This window comes from Phyllostomus hastatus, unplaced genomic scaffold, assembly GCF_019186645.2.
Source record: "Phyllostomus hastatus isolate PE091 unplaced genomic scaffold, TTU_PhHast_1.1 phas_contig_150, whole genome shotgun sequence".
Classification (NCBI taxonomy): domain Eukaryota; kingdom Metazoa; phylum Chordata; class Mammalia; order Chiroptera; family Phyllostomidae; genus Phyllostomus; species Phyllostomus hastatus.
The window spans coordinates 32,574,447-32,590,076 of record NW_025333611.1 but is presented as its reverse complement, the minus strand read 5'-3'; the positions used below and the strand labels follow the sequence as shown (position 1 = coordinate 32,590,076).

The 15,630-nt window shown below is 43.6% G+C and overlaps 1 protein-coding gene across 1 annotated transcript; it reads right to left on the bottom strand.

Annotated features, from left to right (window-relative positions):
• Positions 1-7,422: 7,422 nt before the first annotated feature.
• On the bottom strand, positions 7,423-15,064 carry CDKN2AIPNL (CDKN2A interacting protein N-terminal like). The gene is made up of 3 exons (XM_045827000.1): positions 14,773-15,064; positions 13,439-13,538; positions 7,423-7,775 (listed from the first exon to the last, which is right to left on the bottom strand). The coding sequence occupies exons 1-3, from the start codon at positions 15,009-15,011 to the stop codon at positions 7,764-7,766; spliced, it is 351 nt and encodes a 116-aa protein (XP_045682956.1). The 5' UTR covers positions 15,012-15,064; the 3' UTR covers positions 7,423-7,763.
• Between the last annotated feature and the right edge of the window lie 566 nt (positions 15,065-15,630).

Sequence of the window (15,630 nt, the reverse complement as noted above, 5' to 3'; positions counted from 1 at the left end):
AAGCTATCCTATGCCTTTAAGTAGTGTAGAAAATGGAAAATAATACAAGTATAAATTCTGTTAAGTCACTTGTGTAATCTTTCTAGTAGTTAAAACAGCTGTTTCAGTAATCCCAAGAATGTCTTGTCATATTCACACTAGCTGAGTAAGCTAAGAGCTTCTCTATTGGAAGACTGTAAGATGGCAATATCTACAGCTTCTGTTAAGCAAAATTTAACACTGGAAGAATTAGTGCTGATGGTTCCCTTTAAGCTATTAATTGGCAATTTGGAGGGTAGGTGTATATGGTCTATTTGAATATTGTTTCAAAACCTATTTTTATCCAAAACCTATTTTTATCCTTAATCTGTTTTTCTTTTATATTTAAAATGGAAATATTTCAAGTATTGATAGAAAATTATAAGGGGAAATAACATCTTTTTTTGCAGGGTGTCAACACTTAACTCCTAAGTTCAACACATACATAAAACTCAGACCTAGTCACATTCCCATTGGAGAGGAATCTTTGGAACATCCTCTGAATTACTCCTCAGTTTTTTTCCTTCAGCTTTGGAAGAAATTCCTGTTTGGTTGACTACCAGATGTAAACCTTCAATTTACAAGGTTATGTCATATGAAAAGTATTTACTTTTAAACTCTACAAATTTTATAAATTGTACGGCAAGAGGCTAGAACTAAGTTACTTATTTAGATATGAATGTGGATTTGGTTTAAATGCATTTGTGACACAATTCCTCTGTAACAATACTTCTAACATACAAGTGCTCTGTGCAAGGCACTATTCTAAGCACCTATTGCTTTTCAAACTTAGAGTAATCCTATGAGGTGTAGGTATCATAGATGAGCAAACTAGGTACAAAGAGATTAAGTGACTAGCTCAAGGTCAGCTAGCTAGTAAGTGATAGAGCTGGGATTTGAGGCAGTCAGTAACAGTACTATCCCATAATATTAAGGGATTGTTTAGTTTTAGAACTTCTACTGGTTATATATTCATCCCAAGTTATGAAAATACTTTAGTTGAATGAGAGTTGTGTGCAGACTAGTTTCTATGCGATGAAAGGGTTCTCTTGACCACCATTATCCACCTCTTCCAGTGTGCAGTGTGGATGTATAGGAACACTTTCAGGTCTTGACTATAAATATCTCTGACTTAATCACTAGACCAAAATTTTTCCCCTTCCTAGAAATATTCTTGAGTCTGCACACCCCACCTCCCAAAAATAAGTTCCTTGAATATGATAAACTTCTAGAGCTGATCTAAAAAGTTTTAGTCTCATAGGTGGAAGTATAGGGGTGCTATTTAGTAAGTCTCTTGCACTCAGTAAATAAGGTACCTGTCTGCTTAGTTTACTCACTTAAGTATGCTTAGAGAACTCCAGGGTTCACAGCACAATTAGAGTTACATCTAAGGTATTTTGATCTCTCATTTACCCCAAGTTTTAAGAGACCAAATTTTTAGGTGTTGGTGGTGCTTATTTTACAGTTCTTTTCTGTCACATTCAGCAATGCAGTCCCAAAGGAATACGTCGTGTGAGGATTGTGTTAATAGAAAAGTCAACGGTTGGAAAGCTATTAAAGGTCAGTGAAATTGTGCATAGTACAGGCTTTATGCCAAGATGTGCCCTCTTATTCAAGTTCCCATTTAGTTAGGAAAAACCTGAGCTGCTATCAGATAAAGGGAAAGATTTGTTATCTTCAGTTATTCTAGTATTTGAGAGAGCAAAGATATCATAAACAAAATCTTGTTGAAACAATTGACTTTTTCCCCTATCCTTTCAAAAATAATACAGGATTATGTGCTATTCTTTCAGTAATTTCTGCCCACCATTACTACAGCTTTTTAAAACAATTTTATTAGCAATGTCTTAAGTTTTTAAGCTTTCCTGTTCATAGCATAAACTATGGCTTTTTTTAGTTGGGCCAAAAAGATAAATGAGCCCTTTACAAACCTTGTTAGGTATGTGATTGACTCAGCAACTTTAGCTCCTTGCTGGCTGAATTCAAGAACCCTGAAAGGAAGGGCTCCAGGCTTCCTCTTTGGCATATGGAGGATTCAGACTTGGGTGAGAACCCTGCATGCACTTCGGGAAGTCTGTCATTGAGTGCTAAGGCTTGGCCATGTGATGCTCTTGTTTATCAGTGACTTCTGGAGGAATAAGTTTGCGAGGACTCTAGTATATAGGGCGTGTACTCTCCTGAGTGAAAGTAAATAACCTTTTACCTGGTATGGAGGTCTTTATATGGTGATGATGGTCTTGGTTACAAGTATGAAGCTTCTGTATTCTTTGAGGGAGGTTAGCTGGTATCAAGTCTTACCAGGAAGACTGGGATTCTTAAAGTGGCACTGGGTTGGGAACTTGTGTAGAGGGGACCAGAGCCTATTTGAAAAGATCCTCAGGATCCATCATCTTGAACCATTTAGTTGTCATTCTTCCTGGGATGCAGGAGGGGTTCTGTGGTGTCTTGAAAGCTACTACAATGCAGCTAGGACCACTTAAGGCAGACGAAATAGTGCTTCCTGCCTGAAGCCCAAAGGATACAGCTGTCCTGTTCCTTTCCCCCTTTCCAAACAAGGCCTTCTGCCCAGAAGACCACAGCCCATCAGCCTAATTGGACTAGCAGCACTCCTGAGTAGGATAGTGTCACCTGGCTTGCTGCTCTTCGGCTGACCTCTGTATGACATCTTTCTACAAAAGTGATTTGGGAGATTTCAGTGTTTTTGCGTTGGTGCTGGTACAAAGACAACAAGAAACTGGAATGTTCTCGGCCTGATAACCACCCTAGGCAGAGAACAGGAAAGAATTGAAGCCTGCCTACTTCATTGGCTTTAGCTCAAGTCTAGAAAAGCTAGATTAGTAACCTTGCTGTGTTTTAGTGGGCTTCAGGTTATAGGCATGGGCGCACAAGGCTGTGGTTTCAGGTGGACACCCCAATAACATCAGCAGGTGGGGGGAGAGGTGATCCTGGGGGCACAGCAGGGTACAGCGGCCTTTTACAAGCAGTGAAGGATCAATGGGACCTGGTGGTGGTGAGGTTGATGAACCCATCTGTTCCGGAAAGTTCCCTGGCTTTTGTTAGTCTTTAACGTGTCAGTTCATTGACAGGGGTTAGGTATTCTACACCAGAGCAGCTTCAAACCACAGTCACTATGGTACCCCCTAAAAACCAAGTCTGAGAGATCAGGCTGTAGGAGCAACATTATAACTACCAAAGATTGGAACTTAAAGCCAAAAAGTGGGAACTGCTTTTCAGACAGCCTCTGGCAGGCAATACATGGACAGACCTAGGCAAGAGGCCAGTAGGGCACAGGACCTCCAGGGTCCGTGCTCCAAATCCTCTGGGGACACTTTGATTAGAAATTTGGTTTTTCTCGTAATAAAAGGAGCACATAGTAAGTAATTTAGTAAGCAGAAAGGTAGAAGGAAGCACGAATCATTGTCTCACCACCTGAGGAGTTGGAAACAACTGGTTTAGTCCCTGCCAGGTGGCTGGGTTCATTGGAGTAGTGTCCTGAACATGTGTGCACATGTTACAGGTTCTGTCCCTGCTCGGGCACATGCTTCAAGTTGCAGTTCAGTCCCCAGGCAGGGCGCATATCAGTGTTTCTCCCTCTCTAAAATCAATGGACATATCCTTAGGTGATGATTTAAAAAAAAAAAAAAAAAGCTGGTTTAAGGCCAAGGGGGACCACAGGTTTCACGTGATCCAAGCCCAACTGTTCCGCATCCGAGGCCTACAAATCACACTGGTAAGGAATCTAGGCAGTTTGCAGGGTTAGACTCCAGGGCAAGCCTTCAGCCAGTCAGTCAGTGCTATGGCACAGACCATGTTCACAGAAAGGAGCACACCTACAGGCTTTGCAAGCCCCAGGCCCCTGGATCCACGTGGTATAGGAGTACTGCGGCACCCAGTGTGGAGGGAGGAGTGCAGTGGGCACACGAGCTCTGAGCAAGGCAGGCCTCTCCGTTCCGGAGGTTGTGCTTCTGCCCCCGCCCCCCTCCCCTGCCCAGAACAGCTTGACTTTGGTGCCGCATTGCTCAGTGCCTGCTGCTGTTCACTGTGAACATACCAGTAGTACATAATGGGTGACAAGTCATATGGTAGACCCTGCTTCACAGCTTGAAAAGGCACACACTTTGGTAGCCCTGGGGATGGAGCCTGGTCTGGTGGGGTGATTGTGGGTGCTCATTTTTCTTTCATGTAAGTTTAAGTTGAAACATTTCATACCTTCCCAGTTTGGCCTCAGGGAAAGTGGGGCAGGAATGAAGCTGCGAGTTTACCAGCTACCAGTTACTTAGACAGTTTTTCCATTAAATCCTCCAGTAGAGATGTAAATAGGATCATCCCCACCTTGCAGACCCCTACCCTGAGGTAAAGGTCTCAGGAAGAAACAGCTACCAATTCACATTTACCAGGTTCTGTCAAACATTCGTAACAGAAGAAAATGTCAAAGGGAAAGGGAAATGCAGCCCTGAGAGGAGATTTTGGTGCTAGCATTCACATCAAAGTGTGCACTTTAGGCCCACACAGTTCAAGGTTGACTTCCTTACTCCCTTTCACTAAAATGGGAGTACCAAGATTTGCCTCAGGCCCCAACAGTTTCTTTGTCCGTCAAGCAAATAGGTTGGCGAGCCATTGTCAGATATTTTTGGTTCATTAACCTACTTTTCCTAGGCAGGGAAAGGTGGGACTTGGGCTGCAACTGCCAGGGTTGTATTTTGAAGAGGTGTGCTTCTCTGACAGCACTGTCAGGGAAAAAGGCTCTGGTTCATATGGTTGGGGACAGATGAGAATTAGCTCTATCTAATGGGAGCTTAACAGTCTCAATTTTTACTATTTGATTTCCAAGGGCATCTCTCTGTTCAGATGTTGTTACCCTACCTCCTCAGCCAGTCCTCTTGCCAATAGACAAGGCTTCAAGCGCCCCCCCTCCACGTGTGATGGGAACACATGCAAAGGACTCTGCCCCTACTGGTGGCATGAGAAAACCCAAACCAAAATGACAGCCAACACTGCCACCCCTAGCCTTGTGAGTCATAACTTGGAAGGGACAGAGTAACCTTTTGCTTTTCACCTAAATAAATAGGTATTGTCACTTGCTACTGTTGATTTTAATGAAAAGCAAGCCATGCAAGATTCTGTTTCTCCCCTGAAGAATGTGTATTTGTGTAAGTTAAAAAACTCTAGCCTCTTAAGATTTGTTTACTCATTCCTACAGAACCAAAACGTGTCCCTAAACTGGTCCCATGACTAGATGACAGACAGACCCAGAAGTTGACAGTCTCCTTCCAGACATAAGCATCCCCCGGGAAACACTAATTTACCTGACATACAGGGTAATAGAAATCTCATTTCAGATGCAACACTGTATTTGCATGGCCATTTACTAGAAAGCAAAGTATCACAGGCAGTGACTGCCATTTCTCCCAGTGCCGGTGGAATGGTAAACCACAGGTCCAGATGGATCCTGGAAAAGTTCAGAGGGAATCTTCTCCCCTGCGAAGGTAGAAGATTAATCCGGTGGGGCATAAAGGCTAAGGAATGTTTCAAAGAACAATTTTCTGGATAACAAAAGGGTATCACTATTAACTAAACACCCTAAACTATTCTGTTAGTACTGACACTTGTTTTTGACAAGGTATTAAGTCATTCCTAGTCACACTGGAAGGTAATACTTCATGTCTCCTCCTAAGATATCACTTGACCCATACCCCCTCTTGGGCAGGACTGTATAAAGGAGCAGCCTGTGCCTTGTAGCTTACTTAAAGCTGGTGTGAGCTCCCATTAGAGCTCGGAGTGGACCATTTTACCTACACCACAAGGAGTGCCGCTACGCAAAAAATTAGATTTCTATTCCGAAAAAACACAGGATGAAATTATGAAATACTGGCTACTTTTATGGGTTAGACAACCATAGAAACTGTAAAGATGAGAAGAAAAAGCTACTTAAACAGGAAATAATTAAACCCATCAGAAAATTTGATTTTGGTTAACTAGAGAAGTCTTCAAAAATAAACTGAAGAAGATGGGTGGTAATCAGTTTACAATGTAAGTTTGCTGAACACAAAGATACATTCCTGACAGGGTATTGATTTATTGGGACATTATAGAGAAAATAGAATCAACCATGAGAAACTTACAGAAAATGCATTTTTAAAAGTGAATAACCACACTCTGACTTTTCCACCTTATCATTTGGGGTTTTTTAAGCCTCACAAATTTGTGTAGATAAGTAGCAAGGAAAGAGGCTAGGCTACACTGAGAAGAGGGTCAGGTTCATTAAGCATGTGCTTGGCCCTCTAACACCTTGACCCTGGCCACATCTCTTGGTGGTAGATACTTCTGTGAACTCTTTTCAGGTAAGAGTGGGGGAGAAAAGTGGCTTGTCCAAGGGTATAGATTAGAGATCCTGTTTCTTCCCTTGGTCCACTCTAATGGTCACTATAGACTAGGGCTAAAAGCTGCCCAGAGAGGAGGCTGATCCAAGGTATACAGCTTGGCCATAGCCTTGAGCCATGGGCAACTCATCCCACTTCCCCACCCCAGATACCCTGCTAGCTTTCTTTTAGTGCTGGGTTTACCAGTAGGTTAAGCTAGGGCAGGACTCCACTGTCATTCACTAGCGTCCCCAGGACCAAGCACCAGGATGACTGAACCCTGCTGAGTGACTCTTACATTGCTGCCCCCTACTTGAAGTCCCTCTCCTCAGTATTTATGTCTGGAGATAAGTACTTAGGGTGGATACTAAATAAGAAAGAGGAACAGGGAGGGGGTAGAGAACAGATGCATTAACTAAAAGGGAGAAAGGAGTGCCAGCATTTCAGAGCAGAGCAGCACTGCAATAAAGAATTTCTTGTGCTCGGCAATTCCTCAAGTCTAATAGAAGGTAAAGCCTCAGGCTCCCTCCAGAAAAAAGTGTGGGCTTTACTCAGCAGCAGGGAGACCTGGAGAATCTACAGACCAACTGGCTGCCTAGACCAAACTGGAATCTCTAGTCAATTTTAAAATAAGGTCAGATACATTTTTGTAGGCTGCTGCTTTGCATGAGCTGATGGGTACCTGAGGCCTATGCTTTCTTACTCCTCTCTTTAAAAAAAGAGGAGTGTGGCCTGGCTGGTGTGGCTCAGTGGACTGAGTGCTAGTCTGTGATCCCAAAGGTTGACAGTTCAATTCCCAGTCGGAACACATATTGCAGGCCAGGTTCCCAGTTAGGGATGAACAGGAGACAACCAATCAATGTATCTCTCGCACACTGATGTTTTCCTCCCTCTTTTTCTCTCTCCCCCTCTCTCTAAATAAAAACCTTTAAAAAAGATGAGTGTGTGCAGGGCAGTGGAGTGTATGGGCAGCGCAAACTCCAGACAGAATAGGAAATAAGGGATCTGGTTTGCCTCAGTGGAGAAAAAGACAATAAGACCAGAATTGCACTTAAAAGGTACACTGTTGAGAAATCCAAAGTGTAAAGTCCATTACCTGCCATTATTACATCAACATAAAAAAAATAAGCATTTTTAACAAAAAGTCTTGATATTCAAAAACTAAAAAAGGGCGTGATTTATAAATACATAAATATCCACAAATACTTTTAGAATGATAGGTACTGAAGGAATGAGACCTTTTAAAATATCCCTTTCATTCCAACTGCCTCTTTCCTTTGTGTTGGTAACGCCAAGAGTTTTAAGAGACCTGTGGTCAAAGTCACATTTGTCCCATCTTCCTCTCTAGCCTGTAGCTGATAATGAAAATGTGATGAATCTTCTGCCTTAGCTTTGATGCTGGGGAGGAAAAAAAAGAAAAGGTTATATAGCCATGTAATCCAGTGAATCAGATTCATAAATTAAAATACAGCAGGGATGCAATATTTATGTCCTACCCAGATAGTAAGTAGACTTAGAAATTAATATTTTACTACATTCAGAAAATTCAGCAGAACTCTGACCATACCATCCATTTGGAAGCCAGAACCTAATTTTTTTGTCATCTGTGATCTATAAATGCTCACAATTTAATGTGATAATGGAAGTACTTCAAATATAACTTTTTTTCTTGGCCTGCTTTGCAATGAAAGGCTCTAAAAGCAGAATCCACAAACACTTATTGTTCTAAATAAAAATCAGCTGGATCCAGGTAGTAATTCACAACAGTTCACATTCAGTCAGGACATTCAGGAAATGTGAAGGTTATGTATTTCTGGATTTTACACTATTAGAAACTGTAAACTTCAAATAGTGGCAAAATGAAGCAAATATACTCTGGGTACTCACCAGCACCTTTGGTAAATTTAAACTTGGCTTTAGACAACTTTTAAGCATGGTGTAAAGAAATCATTTTTGCTGTCACCTTGTATTTGAATGGATTTCCTTAACATTTAGCAATATGAATGAATCAGAGAGCATTCTTAGTATCAGAGTTTTCAAGGTATGACCTATTTCCTGCTAAGCCTATTACTCCAGTCTTTATGAAAAATGAAAAGGCAAAATTCCTCAGCAAAAATAAAAGAGTTTTTTAATCCTTATTCAAGGACATTTTTTTCCCATTGCTTTTTAGAGAGAGATGAAGGGGGAGAGAGAGAAACATTAATGAGAGAGAGAAACATTGATTGGTTCATTGATAAGCACTCAGACTGGGGATCGAACCTGCAATTTAGGTATGTGCCCTGACTGGGAATCAAACCCACAACCCTTTGGTGTACAGGGCAATGCTCCAACCAGCTAAGCCATACAATCCAGGGCCTTTCTCCTTTTAGAAGAATGTAATATCACCTGAAGAAACCATCTTTAGTCCAAAGGGAAGGAGATTCCCTAAGCCGTGTCCGAGTTCTGATAAGACAGACCAAGACCACAGTAGCACAAGAGTTGCCACTGGCTTTGGCTGCGGCAAGTACGTTCTTTGACACACGGTGTTGGCTGGCAGGTGAGTGACTCATCCTGGGCACCTGGCAACAGACTGGCCCATGGGGTCGGACAGACCTTTTCTGGCTTCTAGTGCATAAAGGGGGAAAAGTAGCTTTACTGAGCACTTAAACTTGGTAATGCAAGGCAAAACCTGATTTAACTAATCTGACAGGCTATTAAAAAACAAATACTTGCCACCTTAGAATCACATCTTCCCTGGCTATGTAGCTCAGTTGGTTAGAGTGTTGTCCTGATATGCCAAGGTTGCAGGTTCAATCCCCAACAAGAAATAACCAATGAATGCATAGATAAGTGGGACAATAAATCAATGTTTCTCTCAAATCAATAACTAAAAATTTTTTAAAAACCTCCATTACATTAAAGCTTGCCAAAACTGTACATAATACACAAAAAAAGAACCTCTTGAGCCCTGGCTGGTGTGGTTCAGTGGATTGAGGACTGGCCTGTGAATCAAAGGGTTGCCAGTACGATTCCCAGTCCAGGGCACGATTCCCAGTCCAGGGCACGTGCCTAGGTTGCAGGCCAGGTCCCCAGTAGGGGGCATGTGAGAAAGAACCATACTTTGTTGTTTTCCCCCCTTTCTCCTAGCCTTCCCCTCTGTCTAAAAATAAATAAAATCTTTAAAAAAAAAAGCCTCTTGAAATGCAGACATTTATTTTTCTAATTTCTCTTTCACTTTTCCATTCTGCCATTTTTCTTCGTGGATAAAAATGTTTTCAGGGAAAATGGACAACTAATTAAGTTGACAAATTCTTTCTGTGAGCCAATAATGACAGCTTCCTAGTCAATCACTCCTCTTTCTCCTTAAGACAATGCCTTGGAAATGTTAACTGACAGCCATAGTGATGACAGCCTTCCTAAGTATGCTGTTGCTCATTTGTTAATCACTGTTCATTAATGGGTAAAGCTGGTCAACCACAAAGGCTGCTGGTAGGTGCTTAGGGATGGCTGTTAGATATCTGAGATTGTTCGATCAATGTATTTCTTTGAATCTCCCTCTTTCAAAAGAAAAATCATACAATGCAACTGCTTGACAAATATCACCAGAGACCAATGCTCATTTCTTTCATCAGACAAAAAAACAAAACAAAAACAAAAAAACAAAAAAAAGCTGGACAGACTGCAGAGATGTACTTGCCTCAAAACTGCAGAATAGCCATGAAGTATTTTTAAAATCCTACTTTAAAGAGCTCATGTCCCTAAGTCATCACCACTGTCCAGTCCTAAGATAGTAACAATGCCAGTTGATTCATTTCCACTTGCTCAATAGCTTTAAAACCCAACTAAACTCTCATTTTAGAGATGAGGGTCAATTCTGGGCAAAACTACAACAGACATTTTCAGGTGCATGGCTCAGTGTTTTTGTTTTGTTTTGTTTTGTTGTCTCTGGGCTGGCAATGTTGCTTAAGGTTTGCCAACCTCTACTACATGCAGAAACCTCAGGCAAGAGACAAAAGAACTGCTGCAAAGTCCCCACAGCTCTTTCCAGTGGGCTCTCAAGGCAGCCTTACGTGGAGAGGGGACAGCCTTCCACACCACAACACAAGTCTGTCCTGGCACACAGATCAGATGACTTGTTCCCAGGGTGGACTGTTCTAGAAGAGTCTTACTTAACTGGCTGCTCTACTACATACCCTCTGAGTACCTCGCTTTTCAGGATCAACTGAGTTCCATTTTCAGTGGCATCAGGGTCTAAAATTAAACTTGGGCCCTGGCTGGTGTGGCTCAGTGGGTTGATCGCTGCCCGCAAACCAAAAGGTAGGGGGCTCAATTCCCAGCCAGGGCACAGGCCTGGGCTGCCGGCCAGGTCCCCAGTTAGGGCACGTGTAAGAGGCAACTGATCAATGTGTTAACATTGTTGTTTCTCTCCCTCTCTTTCTCCTTCCTTTCCCCTCTAAAACATAAAATCTTTTTTTAATTTTTAAATAAAATTAAACTTGGTTACTAAGAAAACATAATTTATATTCAAAGGAAGTTGAAATATACGTAATCGAAAAGTACTACAGAAGTATAGGCTTCTCCTAGCTGGTGTAGCTCAGTGGATTGAGCACGGGCTGCAAACCAAAGGGTCACCAATTTGATTCCCCATCAGGGCACATGCCTGGGTTGCGGGCCAGGTCCCCAGCATGGGGCACATGAGAGGCAACCACATTGGTATTTCTCTACTTCTCTAAAATTGAATAAATAAAGTCTTAAAAAAAAATACAGGCTTCTTCCAGGTAGCCAGGTGCTAATGATTAGTCTGATGGCAAAGCCAGTTTCCTGCTTGAGGACTATTCTCTAAAGGCTACTGACATTGTGCGATGACAGGGTCAAAAATGGACATCCCAGGGCAGGGAAACTTGAGGTTCAACACCCATTTAACAGTGTATAACAGTTTAGAAAGACCCTTCCCCAACAAACACACATGACCTTCACACCGGTCCACGGGTAATGTTAGGGACATGCAGGTCAATTACAAAACCACCTTGGTCTGTCCTGGAGGCTGCAGCCCAAATTCCACGGAGTGATCTGATCTCCAACAGCCTGGCGTGACTGGAAAGCACAGCTACAGATGAGAGGGAGAAGTGTACTATAAACCAGAAAGTTGATGTGGAAGATCTTAGAAAGGGCAGAATACCTCTTAAGAGCAAGGAAAGAATCTGCCACAAGAATCTTACAAGCAGTAAGAAAAGGATCAGCCCTGACCAGGTAGCTCAGCTGGTTAAGAGCATCCTGATGAGCCAAGGCTGCAGGTTCAATTCCCAATCAAGACACAAGAATCAAGAATGAACCAATGAATGTGTAAACAAGCAGAACAACAAATTGATCTCTCTCTCCTTTCTCTCTAAAATCAGTAACTTTTTAAAAAAGATTTTATTTATTTATTTTTAGAGAGGGAAGGGAGGGAGACAGAGAGAGAGAAACATCAATGTGCGGTTGCTGGGGGTCATGTCCTGCAACCCAGGCACGTGCCCTGACTGGGAATCGAACCTGCGACACTTTGGTTCGCAGCCCGCACTCAATCCACTGAGCTACGCCAGCCAGGGCTTAAAATCAGTAACTTTTAAAAATTAGGAAAAAGTAAAGGTTCACTCTATTTCCTGCCTGCCCCTGCCAGCAACTCATCACTCTGAGACACTGAGATTTACTGCCAAGATTTTTAAAAGTACTACAGGAGAGGATCCAAACAGAAATTCCCAATTCATACAGTTCCCTGGCTAAAAACAGTAGCCCCCTGTTAATAGCTGATCTTAAAAACAAAATAGCCCTTGAACACCAACCTGAAGCTTTTGATGCTAGGTTCAGATTTTAAAATACTTTTATGGGAAAACTACCTGAAATCAAATTGGGATGTGCTGTCTGGGGCTAAAGTACTTTCTGGGCAGCTAAGGATCTGACTTAGTTCCTAGTTACCCACACAGAAGGGGGCATCTTTATATGTCCTGCAAGACCCTAACTAGGGAGAGACAAGGGCTTACCTATAATTCTGAGAGTAAAACTAAAAAAAAGGGCCAGCAGTCTTTTACTCTATCGCTTTGGTCAATTCTGTAAGCATTTTCTGAGCACCTTCTCTGAGGTATGACTACTACATTTTGGAGTTAGAAAGACTAAACCTTTAGATACCACCTCAAGAAGCTTACAATCTATTCTTAAGAGGCCTGGGTAAAGTGCCAAAAAAAAAAAAAAGCAAAGAAACTTGGGGAGACCCAGGCAAATGAGAAAAGCACGTCTTGGGAGAGTCTGAGAAGCTGGGTTCTCATCACCTGAGCTGCTTTCTGCTCTAGTCTCCATGGCCCCAGCCCAAGGATCCAGAAACACGGCTCTGGAGGCAACAGATCACTGTGTGGAAATTGCATGGCATCATGCCAGACTAAGCCCTGCAGAGTACGGACCACTACGATGTGTGGGCATGACTCCATCTACATTCCTCTCAGTAAGACGGAGAAGCCAAATAAGGCTGGTCAGGCCCTCACCTGTTGGGTTAAGGATGAGTTAATGTTACCAACAAGATTTTTTTTAGTGAGAAACTATAGCACTCTTCTAGCCAATGTTTTCTTTAAAAATCACACAAAAAGCTCAAAACAATGTTCCTAGAGGAACTGAAAAGGCTAAGTTTGTGTTACTACACCAACAATGCATAATTTATCATTCTGTTGTTACCTAGATATGCGAAGGTTTATACCAATTTCAGAGAAATAAAAATGAAAGGGCTTAGATCTCTGGGATAGTAAAGGAGCATTCAGTAAACAGTACAGCCCAGGGTGGTGTAGCTCAGGTGATTGAGCACGGGCTGTGAACCAAAGGGTCATCGGTTCGATTCCCAGTCAGGGCACATGCCTGGGTTGTGGGCCAGGTCCCCAGTGGGGCCATGTGAGAGACAACCACACATTGATGTTTCTCTTTCTCCCTCCCTCCCCCTCTCTCTAAAAATCAATAAGTAAAATCTTAAAAAAAGAGAACTACATACTCTAATACATCACCACGAACACAGGAGCTGTTAACTCTACACCATTTCAAACACACTTGGAAATCCTGTTTACCTTTTTCATTAGTTCACTTCTGGTAGTAAACTGCGGTAGGTCTTCCACTTCAATCCCATCAGCCATTTCCATCACCTTATCTAAAAGGTCTTTGTTGTAACTGCACAATAAAAAGTAGTAAGGTTAAAAACCTTGGGAGACTGACTTGTCAGTATGGGGCTAACAAGAAACTGCAGGTAAAGGCACTGCAGACTCAACTCTCAGAGGACTGACTTGATACCACGGGGGAAATCAATACGTGTTCAGCAGCAAGTTAGTTACCAGTTCTTCCCACCTGGGGATACAGAAGTGGCTCTTGGAATGCCAATAGGGCAGGTATTTCAAATTTACAAAACACACAAACAGATTTACAAAACAGAAGCACTGTGCATACATCCGGCAGCATATATTTGTGGATATGGTATGAGGGCCCCAAACTTTAGTTTTTGAACACATGGAATGATGGTCTAATGAAAATAACATTATTTATTCATCTATCCAATTTTCTGACATTTGCCAAATCTTGGATCCTGTTAACCAGGATGTCTCAGGGGTACCTGGAAGGCAGAAAAAAGGGAGGGGTGTGACTGGTGCTGCTTCCCCAAATTTTGTTCTAATAATCCACAACATCTGAAAGCAAAATCAAGTGGCTTAGGGCTAGAGGGACTATGTGACCAGAGTCAGACAGCCAAAGGGAGCACAAAACGCAGGACTAAACTGCGTCATTTCATTCCAACATAATTTCAGGAAACGCTAAAATAAAAGGATGACTTGCCACCTTCTTCATGGTTGGGTGGAGGGGGGTGATGCAAGGCATCTGTTACTTTCGTAACAGTAAAGACAGTGAGGCCAAGGCTGGCTCTACTCAGGGTCCGACAGACTGGGGAGTGGGAAGAGCCAAGGCCCACAGATTACATCCTACCAGAAGCTGCAAGGGCCTAGGCACGTCACCTCCCCTTTCTCAGCTTCTTCATATGTAAATTGGGGATCTCGCTTTCTTCCTGTGCATTGTCCAAGTGGATGAAAGGAGCTAATGGACTTGAAGTGCACTCTGCAAAGGTGATGGTTTGAGCTAATAGTAGCAATGCAAATAAAAATGGACATTTTAGAGTCCAGCCATGTACTGAGCTATTGCTAGATAGTAGCCTGTGCTAAGTGTTTTTCACCCTTTAATACTGTAATCATCACAACTCATTTTCCAAACGAGGAAACTGAGGTTCAGAGAGGTCATAAACATCTTTCCAGGCGGCTGCCTAAGGGTGGGAATCAGACGTAGGCCAGGCTAGCGCGGTTGGAAGTTGGGGGCGGGATCAGCCCGGGGTAAGGGCTGCGGGTCGGAAAGCTGGGGTCCGCACCTGCAACCCAGGAAGAGGTGGTTGGCCCAGACCATGGAGAGGGACAGCAGCTGGTCCAGGCGGCCGCCGCCGTCGGGCGGGTCGCGGTAGTCGGGCAGGTGGCGCAGAATGAATTCCATGCGGGCCTTCCACTGCTTCTCGCTCTCGGAGTAGGAGCGGAACTGCTCGGCAAAGTCGGTCGCCTGCCGTACCCCCGAAATCAACTCCTCCACAGCTGCGGCCGCCTCGCCACCGACCATGACGCCCTCCACCGCCGAGGGCCAGACGCGCCCGCCGCCTTCCCGACATGCACCGCGCCACCTCTCGCCGGCTAGAGGGGCGGTACACGACTGCTCCGGAGGACCGGGCCGGAGCGCCCTCGCCGGGCGCGGAGGCCTGACGGTTCGATCCTTAAGACCTCCGCAGCCCACAGCTCCCGGGCGCAGGGGCGGTTCTCGGTGGACCCCGTGAGGAACCGGTAGGGAAACAGAGACTCCCTTCCCCCGCCGCCCCGTTCCAAGCACAGAGATCCGGTGCCCCTCAGCAGCTGGATGCCAGTCACAGCTGTGCTGTGTCCTTGCCCTGAGGGTTTCCTGGGCACCCGGCCCACAGGCGAATTTCCTCAGTTCCGAGGACTTTTACGTGTATTTTCTTCTGTGATTCCCAGAAGCCTCTACACCCCACCCAGGTTGTGTGTGGCCCACCCTTCCTTGAGGGCGTCATCCTTGCAACTAAATACCTGCCAGGCCCTTTGCCGGGTGCTGGGGTTGCAATGAGAGGAAACTTAGAGCCCTGCTTCAATGAACTTTACCATCTCCTGAGGAAGGCAGACGTTAGTGAAATACGTAATTGGTCAAGTGAAAATTTTTAACGTTGACA